Raw genomic sequence first — 22203 nt, 5'->3', positions numbered from 1 at the left:
GGGGGGGGGGGGGGGGGGGCCCGCCAGCTGCACCGGGCGCCCCGCTCCCGCCCGCCCCATTCCAGCTGCGCGCCCGCCGCCGCCCGCCCCGTCCAGCGCCGTCCGCCCCAGCACCGCCCCCCGCCCGCGCCGCCCAATCGTCCCGCGGCTCATTTACATACGGCGGCAGCTCTGCTCTCCGATTGGCCGAGGAGGGCGGCAGGCCTCGCCGCCCCGCGCTGGCCCCGCCCCGTCCCGCGCGCCGCGCAGGGTGCGGGGCACGTCCCGGGCGCGGGGTCGGGCAGCGCGGTGCGTGGGCAGGCACGGTGTGCTGGCACCGACACCGCTCTGGTCGCCGCGCAAACCGGCCATCCGCATGCCTTCAGGCCATCCCGTACCCTGGAGCCCGTGCTGAGCATCCGCTCCTCAGTACTGCGCGGCGAGCCTGTTCGGGTTTTGCAGTTCGAGCTATCGCCAGACAGAGGTTTTTGGGGGGGACCAAGTCCGTAGTCAGCTGGAAGCAGTGGGAAGCGTTCCGCTGCACGATGGAGCGGCAGTTGCAGGGCGTGCTTAATCGCAGGTAGTTACCGCACGCACTGTTGCGGCTCTAGGCGGTACCGGGAAGCGCTTCTCTGTCAATACTGTGCCGCTCCTACCGGGACACGGAGGCTACCGGCTGTGCGAAAAACACCGCGCTCCAGCTCACTGATGGGTCTTTTGGAGCCTAAATGCTGCTCGTAGTTTAGATTCCAGCCTGGCTTCTAGTGAAGTTCACGGCAAAATCCCAGCGCAGGAGTGCAGGGTGCAATCACTCCCTGAAACGTCCCCAAATGCTTGTACCTGCTACAGCAACCCTTGAACGTGTTGGCACACACATTTTACCCCAACTAAACAGGTCCCCTCTCTCCCAATGCTTACAGGGAGAAGTTTGTAGAAACCGGGCTTAGCCTCTCTGTCCTGCTCCTGGAGCCTAGGGGAGAAGTTTGTCCCTGTCACACTCTTCTGGAGCTCGATGTGTGATTCTATGGTCTGATTTTCTTGAGATCAGTCTCATGTCATCCTGCTCTCCAATTTATGATATCAAAGGTCACCCTCAAGCTCTTCCATTGACATATTTTAAAGATTAGGAAATAATGTTGTGAGAATAGTAGTGAATTTTAACCCCGAATGATTTTAACAGCCAAATTTAAGGAGCCTAATAAATGCATAACAAGACATAAAGATACGCATGGAAAGACAAATGCACATGGAGCAACACAGGATGTAAAAAGAGGTTAAGCAGACCCAGGCATTATGGATTATTGTTCAAAAACATTCACTGACACGTTAATTCAGTAGAAATACAGAGAGTTTAAAAGGAATCACAACGTTGACATACTTGTGAGAAATTACCGTGGTTTTTATACGGTAGCAATCTGGGGCTTGCGTTTGCCTTACTACTCTTTTGCCTGCCAAAAATGACAAAAAGCTGGACCACATCTGTTTCTAGCTCAGATTTTAACCCACCCCGGCATAGGTTTGTCTCCGTTAGGAGAAGCAGACACAGTGTAACAGCACTAGCACTTTCCATGGGGCAGTCTGTCTCTATCACCACATGTCACAGGGAAGTGGAAAACCATGCGCAAGGTCTGCAGCAACGAAGGGACCTTATTTTCAGTTGCCTCCCCCTCTCTCCAAACCTTTCACCTACAGCAGCCTGCAGCAAATACAGTTTGTGCTTACACTTACAAGTAATAATGAAACAAATGTATTTTTAGCTATTTCTCTTGAGCACCATGTCCCAAGTTGTTTCCCTGCGGAGCACAGTGCAAAGACTGTTGGATTAGACCATCCAGGGACCTGCAGAAGGAGTTTGTCATCAAGGCATCCTCAATTCAACTGCTGGACTGACCCCTGAAGGGTGTCTTTGGGAGGGAGGCTCTAGTGCTTGTCGTTGAAATGTAGATCTTGTTGGTTCATGCCAAGACCTCTTAGCTGTAGTGCACCTTGTCCTGCCAACAGGAGACTTCATTGCTGGGAAAGAGAACAAGAACTTCACATGGGTTCAGGAGACCAATGTTACTATTTAAAATAAAATAAAATAGAAAAGAAAGAAAATGCAAAAGCAAACTAAACCAAGAGTGACCCTGATTCATGTCTTGGCAGAGAGATGGGATATGCAAAAGAAGGGAATTACTCAGCATCTTAGACACCCTTCCTTTTTCACCAGCTGGGAAGAGTTTGTTCTCAGACAGGACTGTCTCTGCCACAGACAAACATGGTCCTCATGCTGGATGGGTTCACTGCTCTTGGAGAGTGGTGGAGTTGTTGATGATCATGGTTTCCAGCTCGGTGTCTTAACTGATCTTTTAGCCATGCTGGGTCCATGCCATCAAATGCCTTAAAGATCAGGACTCAAGCTTGAATTTGGCTTGGCTTTCATGCCAGAAGGTGGCCTAGAGAGCAGAGGTAGGTTTGATGCACTCGTGGCAGCCAGGGCTGCCACTGCAGCATGCTCTTCTAGTTGGCATTTGACAATCACTGTGGGCTTCATGCCCAGGTGTATCACATAGCTGTAGTCTAGCCAAGAAGTGACAAAGATATGACTAACTGAGCCCAGCTTGCTCCTGCCAAAAAGGCATGGCTTATCTTGGCCAAGAAGAGACAACAAAAACATTACACTGGGAAGTTCACTGGGGGAGCCTGATGTCACTGGGAAGTGCAGGAGCGTTCTGGAGACACAAGCTAAGTGGAGCAGCTGGCAGGGTATTTTAGATTTAGGAGTCTGCTCTGCAGTTTTAATACTGTACTTGATATAGTTTGTATAGTTTTTAATTGTTTGTGTAGTTTCCAGAGAAGTGTTTTAATCCTTTTAATTGTTTCTGCAACAGCAGCTCTGCTGTTTCAGTTGTAGGTCCTGACTTGGATTCCAGATTGTGTCAGATGCCACACATCAGTTTTCCTTTGGAGATCCTTCAGCTGGCTTTGGGCTAATCTCTACCTGAGCTTGCTCTGGAAAGGAGCAGCTGCTCAGAAACATTGTGTTCTGCACACAAGCAGTAGTGGTTTGGGGGACGCTTAGCTCTGGGAAGAGTGGCTGCACATAGTTTCTAGCCATGACAACTGCTTGTACCTTCTGAGAAACTCTGTCTTTCTGCTCTCTTTTCTAGAGACCTTACTAAGCCTCCAAGAAACAGCAAAAGCCTCCAAGAGGGGAGGAAGAAGTTTAATCTCTCTCAGACTATCTAACCTGCTGGAAAATGTCTGTGTTACAAGTGCCCATGGGTCTGATATCTGGGCTCTGAAGAGAACCATGGACTGGTGGTGCCTGAGCACCATGGACTGTACAAGGCTGGTGCAGATTGCAGAGGTGCAGGTGGTTGGCAGTGTGGATTTCTGACAGTCTCACCAAAGGCAAGTAGTAGGTGTGATATACAGACTGTGCTCTTTGCAAGGGGCTGGCTGCTCAGATGTCTCATGAAAGCAGATGAGGTGACCAGGTACCTGGGAAAAGCCTGAGGGGATGACTGTCAGTGAGTTTGGTGAGTTTGCATCCCTTCCACAGGCTCCTTGTGGGCTAAGGAGGAATACTCAAGACAGAGCCTGCTGAAAAGCTGCATCTTTGCAGCGAAGATAAAGCTAAACTTTCCTGACCAGATAGCAGGTGGATGTGCACAGACTGCTTGTCTGATCTTTGGTTTCATTGTACCATGTTGTGCATAACAACTAGTGCATTATCTTGGAAATAAAGGGACAGAGGATTATCCTGTGTCCTGGTCCTACACCTCGATCTTTGGTGCGGAGTGCTCCCATTTGCCCACACGTGCCCATAGCTGTGCACCACTCACTGCAAACACTACTGGATCATGCAGTCTAGGCAAGCCAGGTTTCCCCACTGCTGCCAAGCTGGGGACGTTGGTGCCACACTGTCACATCAGCAGGATTTTCTGTGCAGCCAGGGTGGTGCTGGGCTGTCTGAGGGCTGACTAACACAGTGCTGTAGTGCATGTGAGTAAACTCTCCTCCCCAGGCAGTGTGGGGCCATACCACATTGTTTTTCTCTCCAGACAATGCAGTGCTGGATTGTAAGTAAAAATGCAAAGCACATTGCAATGTTTGCTCTTTATTAATGCACTAAGATGCATTTGGGTGAAGCAGAAGGCTCCTGCCTGGCTTGGTTTCAAGCTCCGTGACAGGCTTCCATAAATAACACCTTAGCAGGGTCCAATTCACCAGACGTGACTGGGTGGGGGCCTGAGCTACAGAGTGGACACTGGAAGGGGCAAGAAGGCATGGAACGGGGTCCAGACCCTTTCTTGGCAGGCATGACAAACCTGGACTGAGCTGCAAGATGTACAGTGGCTAAGCCAGCACCTTTCCAGAGCAGGGAGCAGGTGGATGGAGTGGCAGACGAACTCCTGTGGATTTCATAATGTCTGGCAAATACCATCAGGCTGTTAGTTAGCATTTGCTGGAGTGGGGCAAAAGCAAATTAGCAAAACTAATTTGCTTGTTCTGCAAACCTTCACTCATTGCCTAGGCGGCATATGAAATCTGGGCTCGGTGAGTATTTGACTGTCTGGTTTATAGCTGAGAAATTCAAGACAAAATGCATGTGCCATGGCTGCAGCAGAGGCTGGAGGAATACATCTCAGCTTCTGAGCCTATGCTGGACCACTGGGGCATGCTCTTTCTTGCTTCACCTCTAGGGAATGTGGCTCCTTAATGCAATTACAGCTTAAACTTCCAAATCCAAAGATTTCCTACATGCTGCCAGGCACAGCCGGGCTGAAGAAGGCTGACCCTAGCGGTGTCAGAGCTGGGAGGAAACAGCAATGTAAGGCACATTGAATCTCAATCAGGCAATAGTCTGACAGCTACTGATACGTGATGATATCTGGCCATTCTTTAGGGTGGCATTGAATTCAGCCTCAGATTTATATTTTGCTGGCCATGGAACAGTGCTGTTGGATGTTCCCTTGAGTCTTTGTCTGGGAACTTTCTCAGTCACATTGTGGTAGATGAAGTTATGATTAAAAGTGAATGAATACTTTTTGACCCTTTCACCTTGCCCTTTGCTCCAGTGATTTGTGTTCTCCCCACAGAGTGTAGGTTTTTGGGGTAACTGTTGCTTTGACAATTCTAAGATCTGCCACAACTGATCCCCAGGCCAACCTGACTGAAGATCCTAGAGCAGTAAAACTGTAACATAACTGCAAGAACCTTCTGTCCTCTGTCCCGAGTTCAATGGGCAGAGGCTGAAACAAGTAGTGACCCCTGCAAATTACTGCCTTTAAGGCACACAGCATTGCTGCTGGAGCATAGACATAGAAAACACCTGAGAAGGAGGGAGCAGCACCAATAATTCATTTTGCCAAGTGCTGTATAGCTACAAAGCTGTATTTGTTTTTGCTGCAAGAGCAGGCCAACAAAGTGGCTTCACAGAGCAGTTAAACTCCATGGCGGTCTCTGTGTGCCAAGATCGCTGTGCTGGGTGAACTAAGGCTGCAGCACGGGGGCTGTAGCCCAACCCAAGGCAGCAATCAGCTGTGTCCAGGTTTGAGAGTTACTGGGCAGCAGGAGAAGGGAGAAGCGGCGTGTGCTCCTGTGTGTGCTGCACTCCTGCTCACCCGCGGCAAACAGCACAGCTGTGGCACGGAGCTGCTCGGCAGCGAACAGAACGCTTGCAGGGATCATCTCCAAACGGCTCCAGCGGAGGAGCTGCAAGAGGCTGCTGAACAAGTAGGGGAATGCTGGCGAAGCAGGGCGGAAGGGCGCCGCTCCGCTGGCGGGGGCGCAGCGCTGTCACCCACCCGGCACAGCCTCCGCTCCCACACGGCCCGGCCCACAATGCTTTGCGAGGGCAGCCCTCCGCCGGCTTCCGCCCGGCCGCCCTGGCTGCGCCCGCTCAGGCGCGGCTGCGGCGCCGCACCGCGCCGCGATTGGCCGGCGGGTCTGCTGGTTCTACCCTCTCGCCTCTCATTGGCTTCCCGCTGCTGTCACCGCAGGGCCCGCCTCCTCCGGTTGTAAGCCGTGTTGCCATTGGGCGTCGCGGGGAGCTGCGCGGCGCATCGTGCGCGGGTTGGCTGTCCGGGCTGTCCGTCTGCGCAGTAACCAGGCAGCGGGTCACGGTGCGCCGGTTTCCACGTCAGTGCGAGGGAGCGGGGCCGGTGTCCCTGCCCGTGCCCCGCGGACCCCGCGCTCCGCGGCCTCGCCTCGCCGCCACCGGCAGGGAGGGGCGGACAGGGGGCGGGCCGAGCCCTCCCGCCCGCGGTGCCGCCGCCCGCCCGGTTATGTGAAGCGGCCGCCGTCGCGGGGAGCAGGCACCGCCATTTTGGATGCGGGGGTCAGTGCCGGGCAGCGACCGCCTGTCGCGATACTGTCGCGACGTGGGGGCGGGCGGCCGGGGCTGACAACGGACGGTGCCACAGGGCGGGGAACGCACGGGCCCGCCCGGCAGCGACCGCCGCGGGGAAGAGCGGGGTCGGGGCTCGGGCCCGGCCGGAGGGAGCCGCGGGATGAGCCCTGCACCTGCACAGGCACCGTGCGCCGCGCTGGCTTGCTGCCTGCAGCCGCGGGAGACAGGCTGCTGTGGCATATGGTCAGCTCCATGGCTGGGCGCGCACAGCTCAGGGCTCGCTTAGCGGCTGTGGTATGGGTTCCTCCGGTGGCACGTTTCATAGTTTTTCAACAGTATGAAATAATTGGAGGAAAGAAAGTGTCTCTCACCATAATAACCTTAGGTTTCATTTTTACTATGCAGTTTTGACAGGTAAATGCGACTTGCCTTTCTCTGCTTGATTCCCAGGCCCGATCTCACTGTTGCAGCTGAATGTGGAGGCTTGCAGAGAAGCTTGTCCCTCTCTTCCTTTCTGATCTGCCACTGCTACCATACTGCTGCTGCTTATCTTTTAAAGGGCATTCTTAAATGCCCAGGACTGCACAGCTCCTTTCCATACTTAAGAATTATTGCTTTATATCACTGTTGTCCAGGCATTAGTAGCTAGCCTTTGGAGAAACATCCTGACTTCTCTGAACTTCTGCTGCCTGTGATGCTTTTGCAGAACAGTTACTACTTGAAAAACCCAAGCAAGTTAAATTTCTGTATAGATGTTCATGTACCTTCTATGTGAGGTTTAGGATGAAGAAAAGGAGCTTTCTGATTGCCGCCTGGGCTTCTGGGAAGCCTAGCTGGCTGTGAGATTGCCAGGAGCTGTTTGTGATTCATGGCTGTGTGTTCTGTTTTGGTAGCCGTGTATTGTATCAGGACTCTGGTGGCCAAATCTAGGTCAGAAGCTATCTAGATTATTCCCGCATTGTCATAAACAGTAAAAATTTGGGTCAGCAGAAGCTTACTTTGAAATATTACCTTTCTATGTTGTGGTTATGTTGTTTTTCACAACTGCTGTCTGTTGGGGTAGTGTCACTGGGCTTAAATCAGGTGCCATGGCTGAAGGCTAAAGTTAGTGATAGGAAGAAGTGACTTCATGGAAGTCTGCCAGACCTTGTTGCTTCTGATGCTAACTCTAGCTTGTTTCCAGAAGAATTGCAGACATTTTGCTGCAGAAGAGGGAGTGTTAATACTAGTAATAATTTGGCTTCTTGTCTGTTGGGTTGTGTAGGGGTAAGACATTCTGAGGTTGAGAACTGGAGTGTTCAGTGCATGTGTGAAATAACATTCGCAGGTGTAAATCTTGTCAGTGTTTTTATATGAAGATTCTACATGATGCTATTTCAGAAGTCTCAGAATAGTGATAATTATTATACACAGAACACTGTTGAAGGTTTTCACAGTGTTATGAATATGAGCTTTTGTTCTTTTATGACATGATTAGGCATCAACCTTTTCCCACTTAGTGTTCCCCATGCTGTTGTCAGTGAGGCTGTGAAAGTTAACAGCCTCCCTTCTTGTGGTGGCCTGGGCACCTTGTTGCCTTGGTTTGGAGCTGTCATTTTCACTTTGCTGCCCGTCGAACTTCTGTGCAGGAGCATATCCGGGGACTAATCTGCAGTTTTAAGCAGATGTATGAATCTGTCTTGACAAAGAAACAGGAGTTTATATAGCCCTTCAGTTTAACTAACTGAAGGATTAAGGAGCTAAAAAGCATTTGAAATTTAATAGGTACCTTTCTTTGGTTTTCTTCTTTTCCCTAACTTAAGACCACAGAACTGAACCCGTTTGTTTCTGTATTGAATCCACTACCTGATTGTGCTTGATTGTTTGCAAGAAAAGCATTTATTCTTGATTTGAGATCAGGAGGTATTGAAACAGACCTTTGCTAGGGAGTTTGTTTCAAATTTGTTGATGATCTTCAGTATTAGTTCTGTTAACCTGTTCAACACTTACAATACCCCATTCTTCAGACCACAGCTTTGTAACATTAAGCCTGAATTCATGTTAACATTTTTTTCTTTAAGTTGAACAAATGTCTTATGGTTTTCCTTGACTCCCACCATGCTCTTGTAAACCCAGCTGATCATTCAGTGCTCATCTGGTAAATTGTGTAACTTTTTTTCCTCTGCTGCTTTACAGTGTTCATTTCAATCTTAAAACTTCTTTCGATTCAGGACATCTATACTGAGCTCTGAAGTGTGATCAGTTGTTCCTTGTGGTGATGCTACAGTTGAAGGAACACATACAGAAATTATGTAATCATTTAAAAGGGGTAGCCTTTGGGAAGTTTGGAGTTTAGTGAAGCTATATCCATCACTTGAAATAAAATTTCAAATGTAATTTTGTACATGGATGGATGATTCTTTTGGTGCTCTTAGCTTAAAAGGTGCATCTCTCTGAAAATAGTTGTCTGTCTTTCCTGCTCACTGTAGTTCTTTTCTGTTTCTTTCTCCAACATGAAGTTGCAAAGGTCCATTGGTTTTATGGTTTACTTTGGAATGCTATTGCTTGGTTAGCTACAAGCTTAAATATAAAGCAGTATTTCCCTCCATCTCTACCCAGTGTTGGTGGGGAAGCGAGCTCTATGTCTGATGTTCAGAGCCTGAGTGGGAATTTGCATCTGCAGCATGATAGGCTGTTTCAGTTGCTCTGGTGAAATGAGTTTGTTGGCGTGCATAAAGGGAATTTTTGTACTTTGTATATATACAAATATATTTTATATTCTATCAAATATAACTTGAATAAAGTTATATTTGATAGAATCTGCAGTGAGGAAAGGAGTGCATTTTCACAGAGTCTTCTCAGACAGTTAGCAATGACATACTGCCCTAAGTTTTGCAGGGTTTTCATATGTCAGCAGAGCCCTGCCAAGTAACATGGAGTTTTTGCACCCTTGCTTGAAAGGATCAGGTGTGGGAAAGGAAAAGGTGTACATCGGAGGTTTTTGTCCATTTTCTTCATAAATTGCCACTTGCAGTTAGCCGGGCATTTTAAGTCTTCTACGTTCAGGAGCGAAGGAGTTTTAACAAACTTTTTGTTTAATTATTTTATGTCAAAAACAGAGGAGAAGAAATAAAAGTTACAAGCAGATTCAGTAGTATGCAGAACAGCATTTAAATTTTGGCTTCGCTTTGAATACTGTCAGAACTATTGAGTATCTATATATGTGCAAAGTTTGTAATATGTCTGTCTGGTATTTGCAAGCTTTTTGAAATAATGCTTCCATGTCAGTTTGCTAAATGCCTGGAATGGTGCTACACAGTTTACATGTTCAGTACTGTTTTGAAACAGTGAAGACAGGAAAAACTTAGGTTTGACAAATATGAGTGTATAAAGTATTTCCTCAGAAGTACTTCCCTGGACTAGAATTTTGAGCCCTGAAACTGCTGATGTAGAAATACAGAAAATAATGGAATTATTTTATGAAAGAAAAAAATAAAAAAGCAAGGAATTTTACATGGAGGAGAAGTCTCCCATTCATGCCTTGTACTGAAACAAGGACAACAAAGTGAAATAGAAAAATGGTGATCAATGGTATTTCAATGCAATCATATGAATAATGCATGAAATAATTTACTGTTGAGGATGGGAACATCTCTCAAGCATTAGCCACATGAGTAAGAAGTGTGTTGGTGGTTCTGTTATATACAGCTGTGGAGGAAGGATATAAACCTTTGTTCTTCAGGGCACAAGCAAATTACATGGAAGCACTATTTGTCTGTCATGACAGTTCTTATGAAATACTTTTGTCTTTGACCTTAAATTATTGTCTTACACCTGGAGTACCACTATGTATAATTCATTTAATGAAAGAAACAATTTTGCCATAAGAGTATTGATTCTATTGCAAACACCTTGAAAAAATGAAGCAGCAAATCTGATGTTGTCCTTTGATGAGGTATCTCTTTATAATTGCTTTCTTTCCATTATTTATGGAGTCCTGAAGCAAATTGGACGCTTTCATTCAGAGGATATATGTGTATTAGAAGCATTGTTGATAATTCAGAAATGCTAATTAGCACGAAGCCTGACAGATCCAGAATGTATATTCTGAAATTTCTGTGGTGATCTTTCTGAGGTTGTGGGCAGTCCACCAAAACCATTTCCTTCCAGCTTTGCTTTTGTTTTGTGGGCAAAAGTCCTTCTCATATTCTCTGTGCATTATTAGCCCCTGTCTCCCCTTCCCAGCTGAGTCCTTTAAATGAGCTGGTCAGGTTTGAAGTGTTACCATCAGTGTTTCATCTGTTTCCAATCTTTGGCTTCCCTATGGATGACCTGTTGTGATTTCAAGCTGCAGTCTTCATTTTCGTTCATTCTTTTTCCTGAAAAGGTCTCATTATTTGGCTACCATGTCACGAAATCCTTCTCATTTACAGACATGGCATCATCTGACTCTTTGTCCTCTTTTTAAGTCCTGTTTTTTATTTCTAAACATTTGTGTCTGTTCATTCCCTTTCATTTTTACTTCTTGATGCTTGATTGTGTCTGTGCTATAGCTAGTATAAAGAGAAGAGTCCCATAGAAGTTCACTCTTCTTTGTCTCAGACTATTAGAAATCTTTCTTGCTTTTAATTTCTTTCCCCATCTTCTGCCTCTTTCTGGATGCATCAGTTTAAGGTTTTTCCCTGAAAGACCTCAGACTACAGCAGAGTAAATGTCTCCCTTTAGCTTTCTCATTTTTCCTCCCTTTGTTTAATCCAGTTTTGTCTCCGGTTTTGCTCATTTCTTTGTGGGGTTTTACTCATGTCTTTTTTTACTTCCCTGCTTTCTTGAAAGCTTTGTTTTGTGAAGCAAGTGTGAAATCAACATCTGTTACAAATGACTTTATTTTGTCAATGTTTTATGTCCCAATGAAGTTTGCTCTGGCCAGCTCATTCATCTCACTGATGCTGATTTAAGAGAGTTAGGTTAGCTTTGTGTTCCGTGTAGGGCTGCAGGAATTTGCATAAGTGCTGGAGGTGCATGTGTTATTGCATTGCCATGGATGTCTGTCCTGGTACCCCAACACTTTATCTTTCTGTGAACTTTCATAGACTGGAAAAAAAATGAGGAATGTGCCGTGGCAGAGTGATCTCTTGCATTACAAAGATGCTGTTAGAACTGTCTGCTTCCATGGTTTTGAAAACACACTATGGAAAAGTGTCTTCTTTTGATGAAGTATTTGTATTTGTTATGTGTAATAACTTGTATTTTGTGCATGCACAAAACAAATTTGGAAGAGTTTCTTGCATCACTGCAGGCCTTCTCTTGGTTAGAGTCAACTTCATTTCATCTGAGGAAGACAATTTCTCTAAGAGACTAGAGATTAATTTGAATTACCTTTATTTTCAGAATTGTCAGGATGGTGGATAAGAACATTTACATTGTACAAGGTGAAATCAACGCAGTGGTGGGAGCCATAAAGCGTAATGCCCGATGGAGCACTCACACACATCTGGTAAGTTACCGTGAACTGTTGCCATCTGTAGCAGCAGCAGGTAGAAACACCTGTGGCAGAAACCGCCTGGCTTTGGGAAAGTACCTCAATTTTTTTGTAGCACTTGTTTTGTAAGGAAAGTTGGAATAACTTTCTGCATTGTTTACATTGTTTTGGGTGTCTTGTGCCAGTGACTGCAAAAGCTACAAAGCTAGGAGTCTTCTACCTTCTTATCCTGTAAATAGGAAAACCCCACATTGTATTCTGTGTGGGAATCATCTCATTTAGATTTTCATCACTGGGCATGTATTTGCATGTATGGTGTTATTTCCATGTATGGTGTTATTTTGTTTAGCACAGTGTTTTTATGTATCTTTTGTACCCTCTTGGAGAAGACAGTCTTCATCAGGAAAGCCATGAAATAAAAATTGGGGAAGTAATTATGTATAGAGTATTTTTAAAATTTTCGTATGGCATAGTGTGTGTTTTCAGCTCTGTTTTGTTGCTGCTGTCTGTATTCCTGACTAAAACGTATCAATAGTTTCAAACCTGCTTTGGTAAAAATCCTCAACACCGTGTTTCCAAGTCTGACCGTGCTTTGGTGGTTTTATGGCTGCCACAGTGTAAATGTGTGGATGTGGCACACTGTATCAGTGGTGCACTTCGGAATGTCACATGAGTAGCAGATGGCTGTCATCCAGCACAAGTGGTTTCAGTTTGTCAAAGGGCAGGGCTCTTTTTCTTTCTGAGGTGCATTTCTTCATCAGAGCTCACGGCCTCTCTGTTCACAGTGTGGGTGCAGCTGCACTCAGCTTGGAGAAACTGCTGCTCCTCCTTATTTTAATATCATAAAGATAGACTAAGGCTAAAGGATGCAGCTAATTCATATAAATATTGCACTGTGATTCTTTCTTCAAGTTATTTTAATGGCATAAAATGTCATTGTATTTCTGCTCCCATTACAATCTGCATAGATTAACATTATAGCAAATCCAGATGAGCCATTTCAATATGGTATGAGTTAGATTTGCAGTGAAATTTATTGAATAGCAGAAGGCTAATCAGAAATACTTCTAAGGACAATAAAACCAAACCAGAATGCTCAGTGTTGGACCTATGCTTTGACATTTGAGCTGTGTAATATTGGGGAGCGCTGGCAGAAAAATAAAAATGCTTCTCTTGGATTTGATGCTGTAAACATGCTGACAGTGATACACTCAAACCGCAGCACTTGTGTGAATGTCATGGTGAGGTCTTTAACAGACCCGTTATTAAGATTTGTCTTCAGGAATATGTTTGCCTCATTAATTACTTGCTTCCTATATATAACCTATAGGATGAAGAAAGGGATCCCCTGCTGCATAGCTTTAGCCACCTAAAAGAAGTGCTGAATAATATCACAGGTAAGCTTCTGCAGAAATCAGCAGGTGTGTGCACCTGCTAGGGTATATGAAGTCAATGTACAGGTGTATTTATTCGTGTTGTTTACTATCCTGAAGTCATTTATTGAAGAACAAGAAAAGAGGAAATATGCATATACTTTTGGATAAATAATACCAATGTAAACTAGCAGAGAAATACCACTGCTGCCACTGTCTATATATATATGGATATGGATATATATATATATTTGTGTATGCACACACATATTTTTATAAAGATGCTTGTTTCTTTGATGTACTGAAGCTTGTAGTAATATATGAAATGTGGTGTACTATCATGCACAGCTTTTTTTTGTGGTTTGTTTATGCTTTGTGATGTATGAGTGATGGAAAAAAATTTGCTTAGAAAGTGGTTTCTGTCTGTTTTTTCCTCACATTCTTTGGTTTGTTAGCTTTCATCATGTAATAAGTGAAGCACAGACCTCTGTTTCTATTTGGGTGTCTTGGATTTTAAGTGAAAAACTTACTTTGTGATCACCTGCACTGAAAGAAACTGGAAATCTGTATTGATTGGAGAAGTAGTACAGAAGGCTGTGGTGTGTATTCTGACCATTGTTTTTCTCAAAACCCATCTTCCTCTGCTTCCCCCAACATTTTCTGGTTTTGTAGTTTCAGGAGTGAATGTTTAAGTGTAACCCAAGTATATGTTGAGAGTCTGGAGGTGAAGCAAGCTCCATGTGGCATTCTGCATGTTCTTCCCAGGATTTTTCTTATTGATTGTAATATTTGAAAATAAACTTCATTTCTGGTCCCTTTATTACAGTGACTGTTCAGAACTGTACTCAGCCTTGGTTTGAGATGTACCTTTTGCATTTCTAGCTGTGAAGTATGCTTATTCTTGCATCAGTGCTGAGTCTGGAATCCCATAAAAAGTGTGTTCTCTAGAAGCACTGTAGTGCTTCTTCCAGGTGATAATGACAAGAGGTGCTGAGGACACGTGCCAGTTCTAAGCCTTTATTCCTTCCTCTTACGTGCCTGCCTGTAAGTGTAATGCTTTGCTTTTCTCTGCCAGGTTAACTTTCTGTGGTTGTAAGCAGGATTTTTCTGTTAGATCGTGACATCTCCTGAACAGCTTGCATTTCTGGGTAGTGTCTTTGTTCTGGATGTTATGCTTGTACCTGGACTGCATGACAGTCTGTATTTGTGGGGCTTTTTGTAAGCTCATTCACCTTCTGTAAGATGTGCATGCAGTCACCAAAAGTGTATTGGGAGGAAATTTTACATTTCTCCCTTCTGTGAGATGAATCTTTTTTTTTTTTAATAAGCTTCCTGAAGTTCTCTGCCATTATTGCAAATACCTCTTCTCATCAACAAGAGCAGGGACTGTCAGGATGCTCAAATAAATGCAGTATAAGTAAATGTCAGGGACTGGCCCTTTATCTAGAGCAGCTAGGTACAATGTGCTGTTGACTTGTTGGGGAAAAAAATGCAAGTTCACTATCTGCTGATAGAGAAAGCAAAGTTTAATGTACTGAGAGATTCAGAGACTCCCTTTGTATTAGTCATCAGGTAAGTGTGGCTCCTGCTGAGATAATAATTGCTTATGTATGGGGATGATAGCATGTTGGTTTGACTACGTGGGATTCTTTTATACAGGTAATTTCAGCTGCAGTGACTGCTATTTACTGACTAGTGTCTTGAGATAGGACATCATTGCTGTGCTCCATCTTTCCATTTTAGACATGGACTTGTTCCCAAGCAATACTTTGAATGATACAGAGTATCTATCCTCCATCATCTTCCAGGCAATCGAAAGTCCAGTCCCCAGCACAGGGGGTTTTTGGTGATATTTTTTTTTTCCCCTAGACCTTCCTTTCATGTCTCTTTCATTAGCTCATGGAAACGCATTGCTTTTATATTTAAATTTATTCAAGCTGTAATCTTTGACATTTGAGTTAGCTTTTAGTACAATTTTGCATTTATAGTAATATATATTATGTATTTTCTCAATCCCCCAAGAACCCATTTTAATCTGTTCCGGATGCAAATTTCAGGCTGCCTTGTCCCATCTCCCCTCTTGCTCTCTCCCTCCCTTCCCCTCCCCCATGGAGCATGTTTGATCAGGTGTGGCAGGAATATCCACTGTCAAGCTGCGCCCTTTATATTAGTCAATATTATCCTTCCTTCCCTCCCACTCCCTTCATTCTCCTCTGGGCTTTACCAGTTGATTTATAATTTTGGAATTCTCATCGGAGTCTGTAATACAGTTTGTTCATTATTTAACCAAAACCTGTTTAATGAGCAAAGAGAGGCAATGTAAATGTTAGGCATGTTGCAGTGGAGTACCTTTTGTTCTCCTCTGAGCTAGTGGGTATTAACTCTGTCATGACTGTGATGCTGAAATACCCTGGTCAAGGGTATAAAGATGCACTGTATGCCCCCAGCAGCTATAGATTCCTGTTTCAAAGTATTGCTCCTCAAGAGGAACTAAATTACATGCTGGAAAGCTTGTCTGCAGCTAAGTATGGTATCCCATCCTGTTGTAACCTCCACCTGTGCTCTCGGAGGAAGCGTATAGAGAAGCTGTGTTACTCAGCACAAACAGTCCCATGATTATGGTAAGAGTAACTTCACTTCTACAGTTCAGCATACCTAGCTAAGGGCCTTGAACCTGAATATTTTGAAGTTTTTCTTTAAAATCCTGATAAACTTAATTTCTGTGGGAATTTTTGTAGATTTATAAAAAGAGTTTAGTAATTTGAAAATGAACAACATGTCCATCTCTGACCCACTGGCAGCTGATTTACTGGATGCCATTTTTATGTTTTCATGGACTACATTTTTATGTATTTTAGCTACTATTGGTAGTAGTTGCTTGAAAAAAACAGAAAGGAAACATAGAGGTTCTGTTGTCTTGGGTGATGCAGAAGTTAATCCATGATAAATGTAATAGTGGAATGCTTGCAATGCTAAGATGACCACAATAAGCTTAAATTTGTTGGCATGTGTCATATTTCTAGTGCTTAGAAAAAGCAGAAGTCAGTGTCCTGAATTATGTCCATATGGAAGCAATGACTATCAAGCTTTGGCCATGCATGCAAAATTAGCTACATTTTCAAAGGTTATTTTAAGACTGATGAAAACCTGTATTGATGCAAGTTTGGCTCAAGGGCTGTTGTCACAACAGCTTCCATTTGGCTACTGTTTAAAGTGAGCTGAGTACCCTGAAAAATATGTCTGGATGTTGAAACATTTGTTCATTGTCAGTTTTGTTATGGATTTAGGTCACCAAAAGGAAGCTTCTTTTTAACATCCAGCGATAACTGAGACTCTCTCTTTCATGAGTGGTCCCAACTGGGGATGCTCTCTAGGTCAGCAGAGAAAGGTTTTGTAACCACAAATAATTGGAAATATGAATTAATTATAAGCCTGCTTTTCCATGATTTCATGAGGATTGGGTTTCTTTAAATGCTTTTCTGGCTGTTGAGGTCTTCAGACCATTCTGGTATGATGTAGAGGTAAGAGCAGATACTTCTGTAGTCATCCTTCTCATGACAGAGTTTGTGCTTTGCTCTGACCAGGGAGATGAGTCAGTACCCAGGATTTTCACGCCTGAAGTGCTGCCTACTGGTGTGTGGGATGGCTTTAGGACAGGAATGACTGACTACAACTGCCTTGTACAAGTCATGACTGCAGTGGGAGAAGCAGGTGTTTGTGGAAAGTGTGTGCATCGAGAGTCTATTTAAATAAGGTTTAAACTAGGTAAACACACCTGTGAAGAGGTGCTTGTGTATATTTTAGGTCCATGAGTACCAGACTGCAAGGTTTGAGTCCTTTTATCCTCTGGTGGTTCAGAGTTAGTGCATTTAAACAGAAGCTGCAAAGTAAGCTGTTAGAAGCACTCTGATTTCATGCACATTCATGACATTTTAAATGAATGCTTGTACAGTGGGTTCAGAAGAATCTTTTCATGGCTTATTTCAGACAAGAAGCTGCTGCAAATCTCCATCTTTAGAGGGTTGGCTGGGGCATTAAGAGCTGGCTAAAGGTCAAATGACTGTAACCGTAGGAGAACCTTTGCCCAGTGTCTGACTTAATATAGTTGTTACTGTAGCCATCAGTTTTCTGGTATGTAGACTTGATTGCACACTTATTTTCTCATGTCTGAGCTCTGGAAACTCAGTTTTTATGAAAAATCTGACAGTTGTGTAAAAATACAGGAATTTTATTATGATTTTGGATTAGCGTCGGAACTTTTTCTGAAAGATCTAGTTTTAAGAAGTGTTAACTTGGTAGTAAATATAAATATGTGGCCTCTTCTCAATGTTATTGAAGTGCTAATGGTTAGAATATAGATGCTCATTCAAGTTAAGAAATTAGAAAAATGTAGCGTTTGTGGTTTTTTTTATCAAGAAGTGTAGGAATTAGATTATATGAATGTGTGATGTATAAAGTGCTGTGATGCTTATTGCTTTACAGGTAACAGCAGTACCATATTTGATTTATTATTTAGATCTTGAGTTTCTGCTTGAAGTGCCTGAACTTACTGGCAAACAACAAATATGATGAAATGCATACTGTGATGTTTCTCCCATTGCTTGCATTGAAGGATAGAAATGTTATCTAGATCAGCCATAAAAAAAACAAACCCTTTTTTTCCTGTTGCATGTCAGCTTCCTGTCAAAGATCTAGAACATTCACTGATCTTATGGATCATACCTGTTCTTGTGATAACTCAAAAAAAATAAAAGGATTTTATTTTTTTTTTAGTAACAGGTATTCATATGTGTTAACTTGGTATTTTTGAATACCAAGCAATTCAGGCTAACATTTAGCTTTGTTACATTCTCTTTGAATTTTTAAAGAAGAATGGAAAGGGTATTAGGAAGGTTAGGAAACTCATAGAATAAGGCTTCTTCCATAGCTTTAACTTGGCCTCACTCTAGTTAGTGGATGACAATACAATTTTAGTCCGTATTGAATGACCCGGCACTGTGTACAAAAGTGGTAATTTATTTCTCTTCGTATTTTCTTACTATAAGAAATAAGAATATTAAGGTGCCAACTTAAATTTGATGCTTTGCTTGCAGGTTGAGTCCAGACTTGATTTTTGCCAACTGTGTTCAGACAATACAGTAAAAATTGTCATTTTAAAAGCAAGTTTCTAGTATAAATGAATGCAGACATCCTCCCAAATGCACAGAGAATGTAAACCAATGCAGTATTTTTGATATGAAGCTGCAGGTAGTTCCAAACACTCTGAGTGAGAATAATCTTTTTAATCTCATTTTAGCATCAAATTAATCAAATCACTGTCTTATGGCGGAGGTCTTTGAATCTTCCTCAGGGATATTTTTAGCATAGATGTTGGTATTTTGGCATAGATTTTCTTCGTGTTTTCTTGGATAAATAATAAATCAGACTTTTCCCAGGTGCTTGTTAACCTTGTGCTTTACTTTCTAAGTGATTTTTCCAGAGTGACACTGATGTGCTCTAAGAATGGTAGCTGCACTGCAACTGGGATGGGAACTTCTCAAGCCCAAAATGAACACAATAATTGTAATAATTTCACTTAAGATTTTGTTTACTTTCTGTGTAAAAGAAGGAGGAAGGACGTCCTTGATGAAGAATGATTTACAGATGCACCAAGACAAGCACCATAACCTTTTTCATGGCTTTTCTGTTGTGTGCACGACAGCATTTATGCAGAATGTGTGAGGAGTCAGGTATGGATGGTGTCACTCCAAGCTCTAATTGATTCTGTTGAATTGTACATTGAGCCCTTCAACATGGGTTACTGAATGAAACTAGAACTCCTGAGAAGCTTGGAATTGAGATATTTGTAACTAACACTGACATAGAGAAAGGGAGAAACTGTGTGGAATCCTTAATTTGATAAAGTTTTAGCTCTTGTGTTAATCTTCTGTTTTATGTTTATGAGTAGTAAGAAATTTAATAAATGAAATTGAAAGAAGTGGAGTGAATCTCAGAATTTAGAGCAAAAAAATCAAACCAACTCAGTGAGGTGGTCTTCACACTAGGTATTTCTGCATGTCTCCTGAAGTCCCTTATGCAGTTCAGCCCCACAACCTTTGTGATACCACTTAAGCATCCTTTCAATACAGTTCTCTGAGTAGTTTAACACTAGAGCTTGGAGCTGAAGTCTTCCTTCTATGCATGGCTAGTGACTGGCAGGTACAAGCAGGAGGTGGTGCTGTTGGAAGGAATTGTTTCCTGATCCCTAATCCTTAAGGACCCAAGGATTTAGATGGACAAGCACTCCTGGCTGTTGCTTGGAATAGTTCCCACAGTGGGCTTGTTCTGTAACACCAGCCTTCTGTTACCACTGCAGGGCTGGGCTCTGAAGAGCTGCCACATGTGCATGGTGTACAACTGACTCTCTCTTGTTCCACGCTTGTTGAGCAATTACTTTCCCACTTGTTGGGCACTCCATTATTTCCTTCAGTTACTGCTTCTGTGTGAAGTGGAGCCATGAAGGAAATGGCTTAATGGATGTACATTAGGGGGCAATAAATTGCAGTTTGATTTGGTGGACAGGCAGTACCAGATGCTGCATAGAAGCTAAGGTTCCTCTTAAGTCAGCCATTGAGGTTTTATATAGTATTTTTTTTGATGGTGATGTTTTTGTTTGATGGACAAAGAGTAGTGAAAAGGAATTGTGCCATTTGCATTGTAGTAAAAACCCTCTGGAAGTAGGAGTATACGTGAAATTGCTTAATGCTGCTAGTTTACTAAGTATATAGCTCTTCTGTTTTGTCACCTTCCTTCTTTTACCTGTCTTCTTTCCTCACTCAATAGTTGCCACCTAACCTGTTAAAAATATTGTTGCAAAAATGATTAACTTCAAAGAAGCAATAACTTGTGTCAGAAAGTGGAGGTGCATATTTATATAGTTGCATAATATGTAATAGGACTGCTAAGAATTGCTGATTATGCTTACACAAGAAGCATACTGAAGTATTGCTCATCTCAAAGAGTCTGTAGCTTAATAGGGTAGCAACAGAGAGAAATCATTAAGTCTACAAAGTTGAGTGTGGATGGGTGGAATGTAGGAAAATAGAGATAGTGGTGAAGGTAATCTCACCCCTAAGGAGTTACAGCTGTACTAATTATCAATCATTAGGAACAAGCCTGCCCTTAGTAGGCCACAGACAGATCCAATTAGGATGGGTATTGTAAAAGAGTAGGTTGGCTGGTCTGGAAGTGAGATGGAGTTTTTTGGCTGTGCTGAGAAGGAGTCAGTGCTGTGAGGAGCTGCCTGTGAGAAATCACCAAGAATGTACGAAACCTTTGCAATAAGATGGCAACAGTTGAGGGTTTTTCTTAATGATTACCGCAATTTGTCCTTCCAACAGGCTGTTGTTGGCTGATCCCTAATATGGTTTATACCAAGATGTGAGTTGGAAGGAGAGGTTTGAAAGAAGATACAATTGGGCAAAGTGTCCTTTTCTTCAGGAGTAGTGCAGGAATCTGTGAAAAAGTGCTGCTTCTCTCAATGGTTAGTGTGGAACAAAAAAGTCAGGATGAAAAGAAATAGAATGGCAGGGATTAAAAGATAAGTGTAAAAGTAGCAGACTAATGGAGAACATTGTTATTAAAATAGCAGATTGATTGGTTAAAGAACATTGAAGTTGGTCAAAACACGTGCTGATAACACCAAGGTTGTGGGTCCACACGAGCCATTCACTCAAGAGCAGGACTTGATGCTTCTTGTGGGTCCCTTTCAACTCAGAATATTCTGTGATCTGTTATCTTGCTTTTGTAATTTATCTTTAGAAAATGATACAAGACAGCAGATATGTCCAGGAAAGACATAAATCTGATGCATACAGTTGTAGGAAAATTCTGATCGTCTTTTAGATGACAGGATTTTAACTTGCTTTTCAGCACTTCTCAAAGCTACAAAAAAAGACAAAATTTGATATATAAAGTCTGCAATACAGATGATCGGGTCTGAGGTTTTGTGATGTGATGGATTTTGAGGTGAGAGATGGAAGTGTCATGGATGAGCTTTTGTTGGTATCAGAAGATACTTTCTGGGGAAGAACTTTGTGAGTGAATGGAAATCTGTTGTTTTTTTAAAAGAGAGCAATTAAATATATGTAAATGTTTTAGGAATGGTGAATCAGTACATGTCATCACAAAATTATAGGAGATTAAAAAATGCTTCTTAAGAAGGAGCATTTATCAAGTGGTGATTGTAGAAAATGGATAGATCTACACTGGTATTGTATGATGTACTGTATCTGTGTGACTTGAACAAGTTACTGCAAGTGTTAAAGCAACCTGCTCCTGCTTTGAACTCCTAATTGGTAGATATTTCTTCTTTAGTTGAAGGGCACAGATAGACATAGAATCCTCATCTGTTGTACTTTCTGAAGTTAATATGTCTGTGCTTTCTGCATGGTGCAGTTGTGAAGATGAAACTTGTCAATTCAAACCACTGTTGTATTCAACGTATTGTGAAAGAAAAAGCAGGTGTATAGTTTGTGACAGTTGAGGAATAGGTGAGACATTATGACAAAAAACACCCCAGTGTGAGATGAGTAAAAATGAAAAAGTAAAATGCATTAATGAGAATTTGCACATCTTTGCTATAGAACTGAAGTTTGGCTTTAGCTCTCCTGTTGAAATGAACAGATTGATTAACAGCTTATGTTAATGTATTTTGCCCTGTAATTGCAGTTACACAATTACAGTGGTCAAGGGGTGTACTTCATTACTGCTTTTTAGTTGAACATATTAAATTCTCCACTGATGGCAGTTCTTTGATTATTTGAGCCTCCACCTATACCCTAACACAACCATTTGAGAAGTTCTCTTTTCTGGTTCTGTCCTTGTAGCAGTAAGCTGAAACTTACTCCTAGACGTACTGAAGTAGGAAGTAGGAGTCCTTCAGAAAATGTATGCTGTTGCAGGAGCCTAAGTGCTTGCCTGGCTGTAAATAATTCTCAAAGCTTGTGCTACTTAAATGATATTACTTCAAAACAGTGCTCTTCTCTTTTAATCACATTTGGCTTGATTCTGGGAGG

The 22203-nt window shown here is 42.9% G+C and overlaps 1 protein-coding gene across 4 annotated transcripts in view; it reads left to right on the top strand.

The window, feature by feature from the left end:
- The first annotated feature begins 6010 nt into the window (after positions 1-6010).
- Positions 6011-22203, top strand: part of GBF1 (golgi brefeldin A resistant guanine nucleotide exchange factor 1) — a 103375-nt gene continuing 87182 nt past the window's right edge. The window contains exons 1-3 of one of the 4 annotated variants that reach the window (XM_041461047.1): positions 6011-6304; positions 11684-11789; positions 13105-13171. In XM_041461047.1, coding sequence (XP_041316981.1) covers positions 6297-6304; positions 11684-11789; positions 13105-13171 — 181 coding nt within the window. In that variant the 5' untranslated portion in view covers positions 6011-6296. The remainder of the gene's footprint in view (positions 6305-11683; positions 11790-13104; positions 13172-22203) is intronic. The other 3 variants (XM_041461049.1, XM_041461048.1, XM_041461050.1) reach the window with 3 other exon arrangements.

Source organism: Pyrgilauda ruficollis, unplaced genomic scaffold, assembly GCF_017590135.1.
Source record: "Pyrgilauda ruficollis isolate IOZ18807 unplaced genomic scaffold, ASM1759013v1 scaffold15, whole genome shotgun sequence".
NCBI lineage: Eukaryota > Metazoa > Chordata > Aves > Passeriformes > Passeridae > Pyrgilauda > Pyrgilauda ruficollis.
Note: the sequence above shows the minus strand (reverse complement) of the source record. Positions and strands in the feature narration are given on the sequence as shown.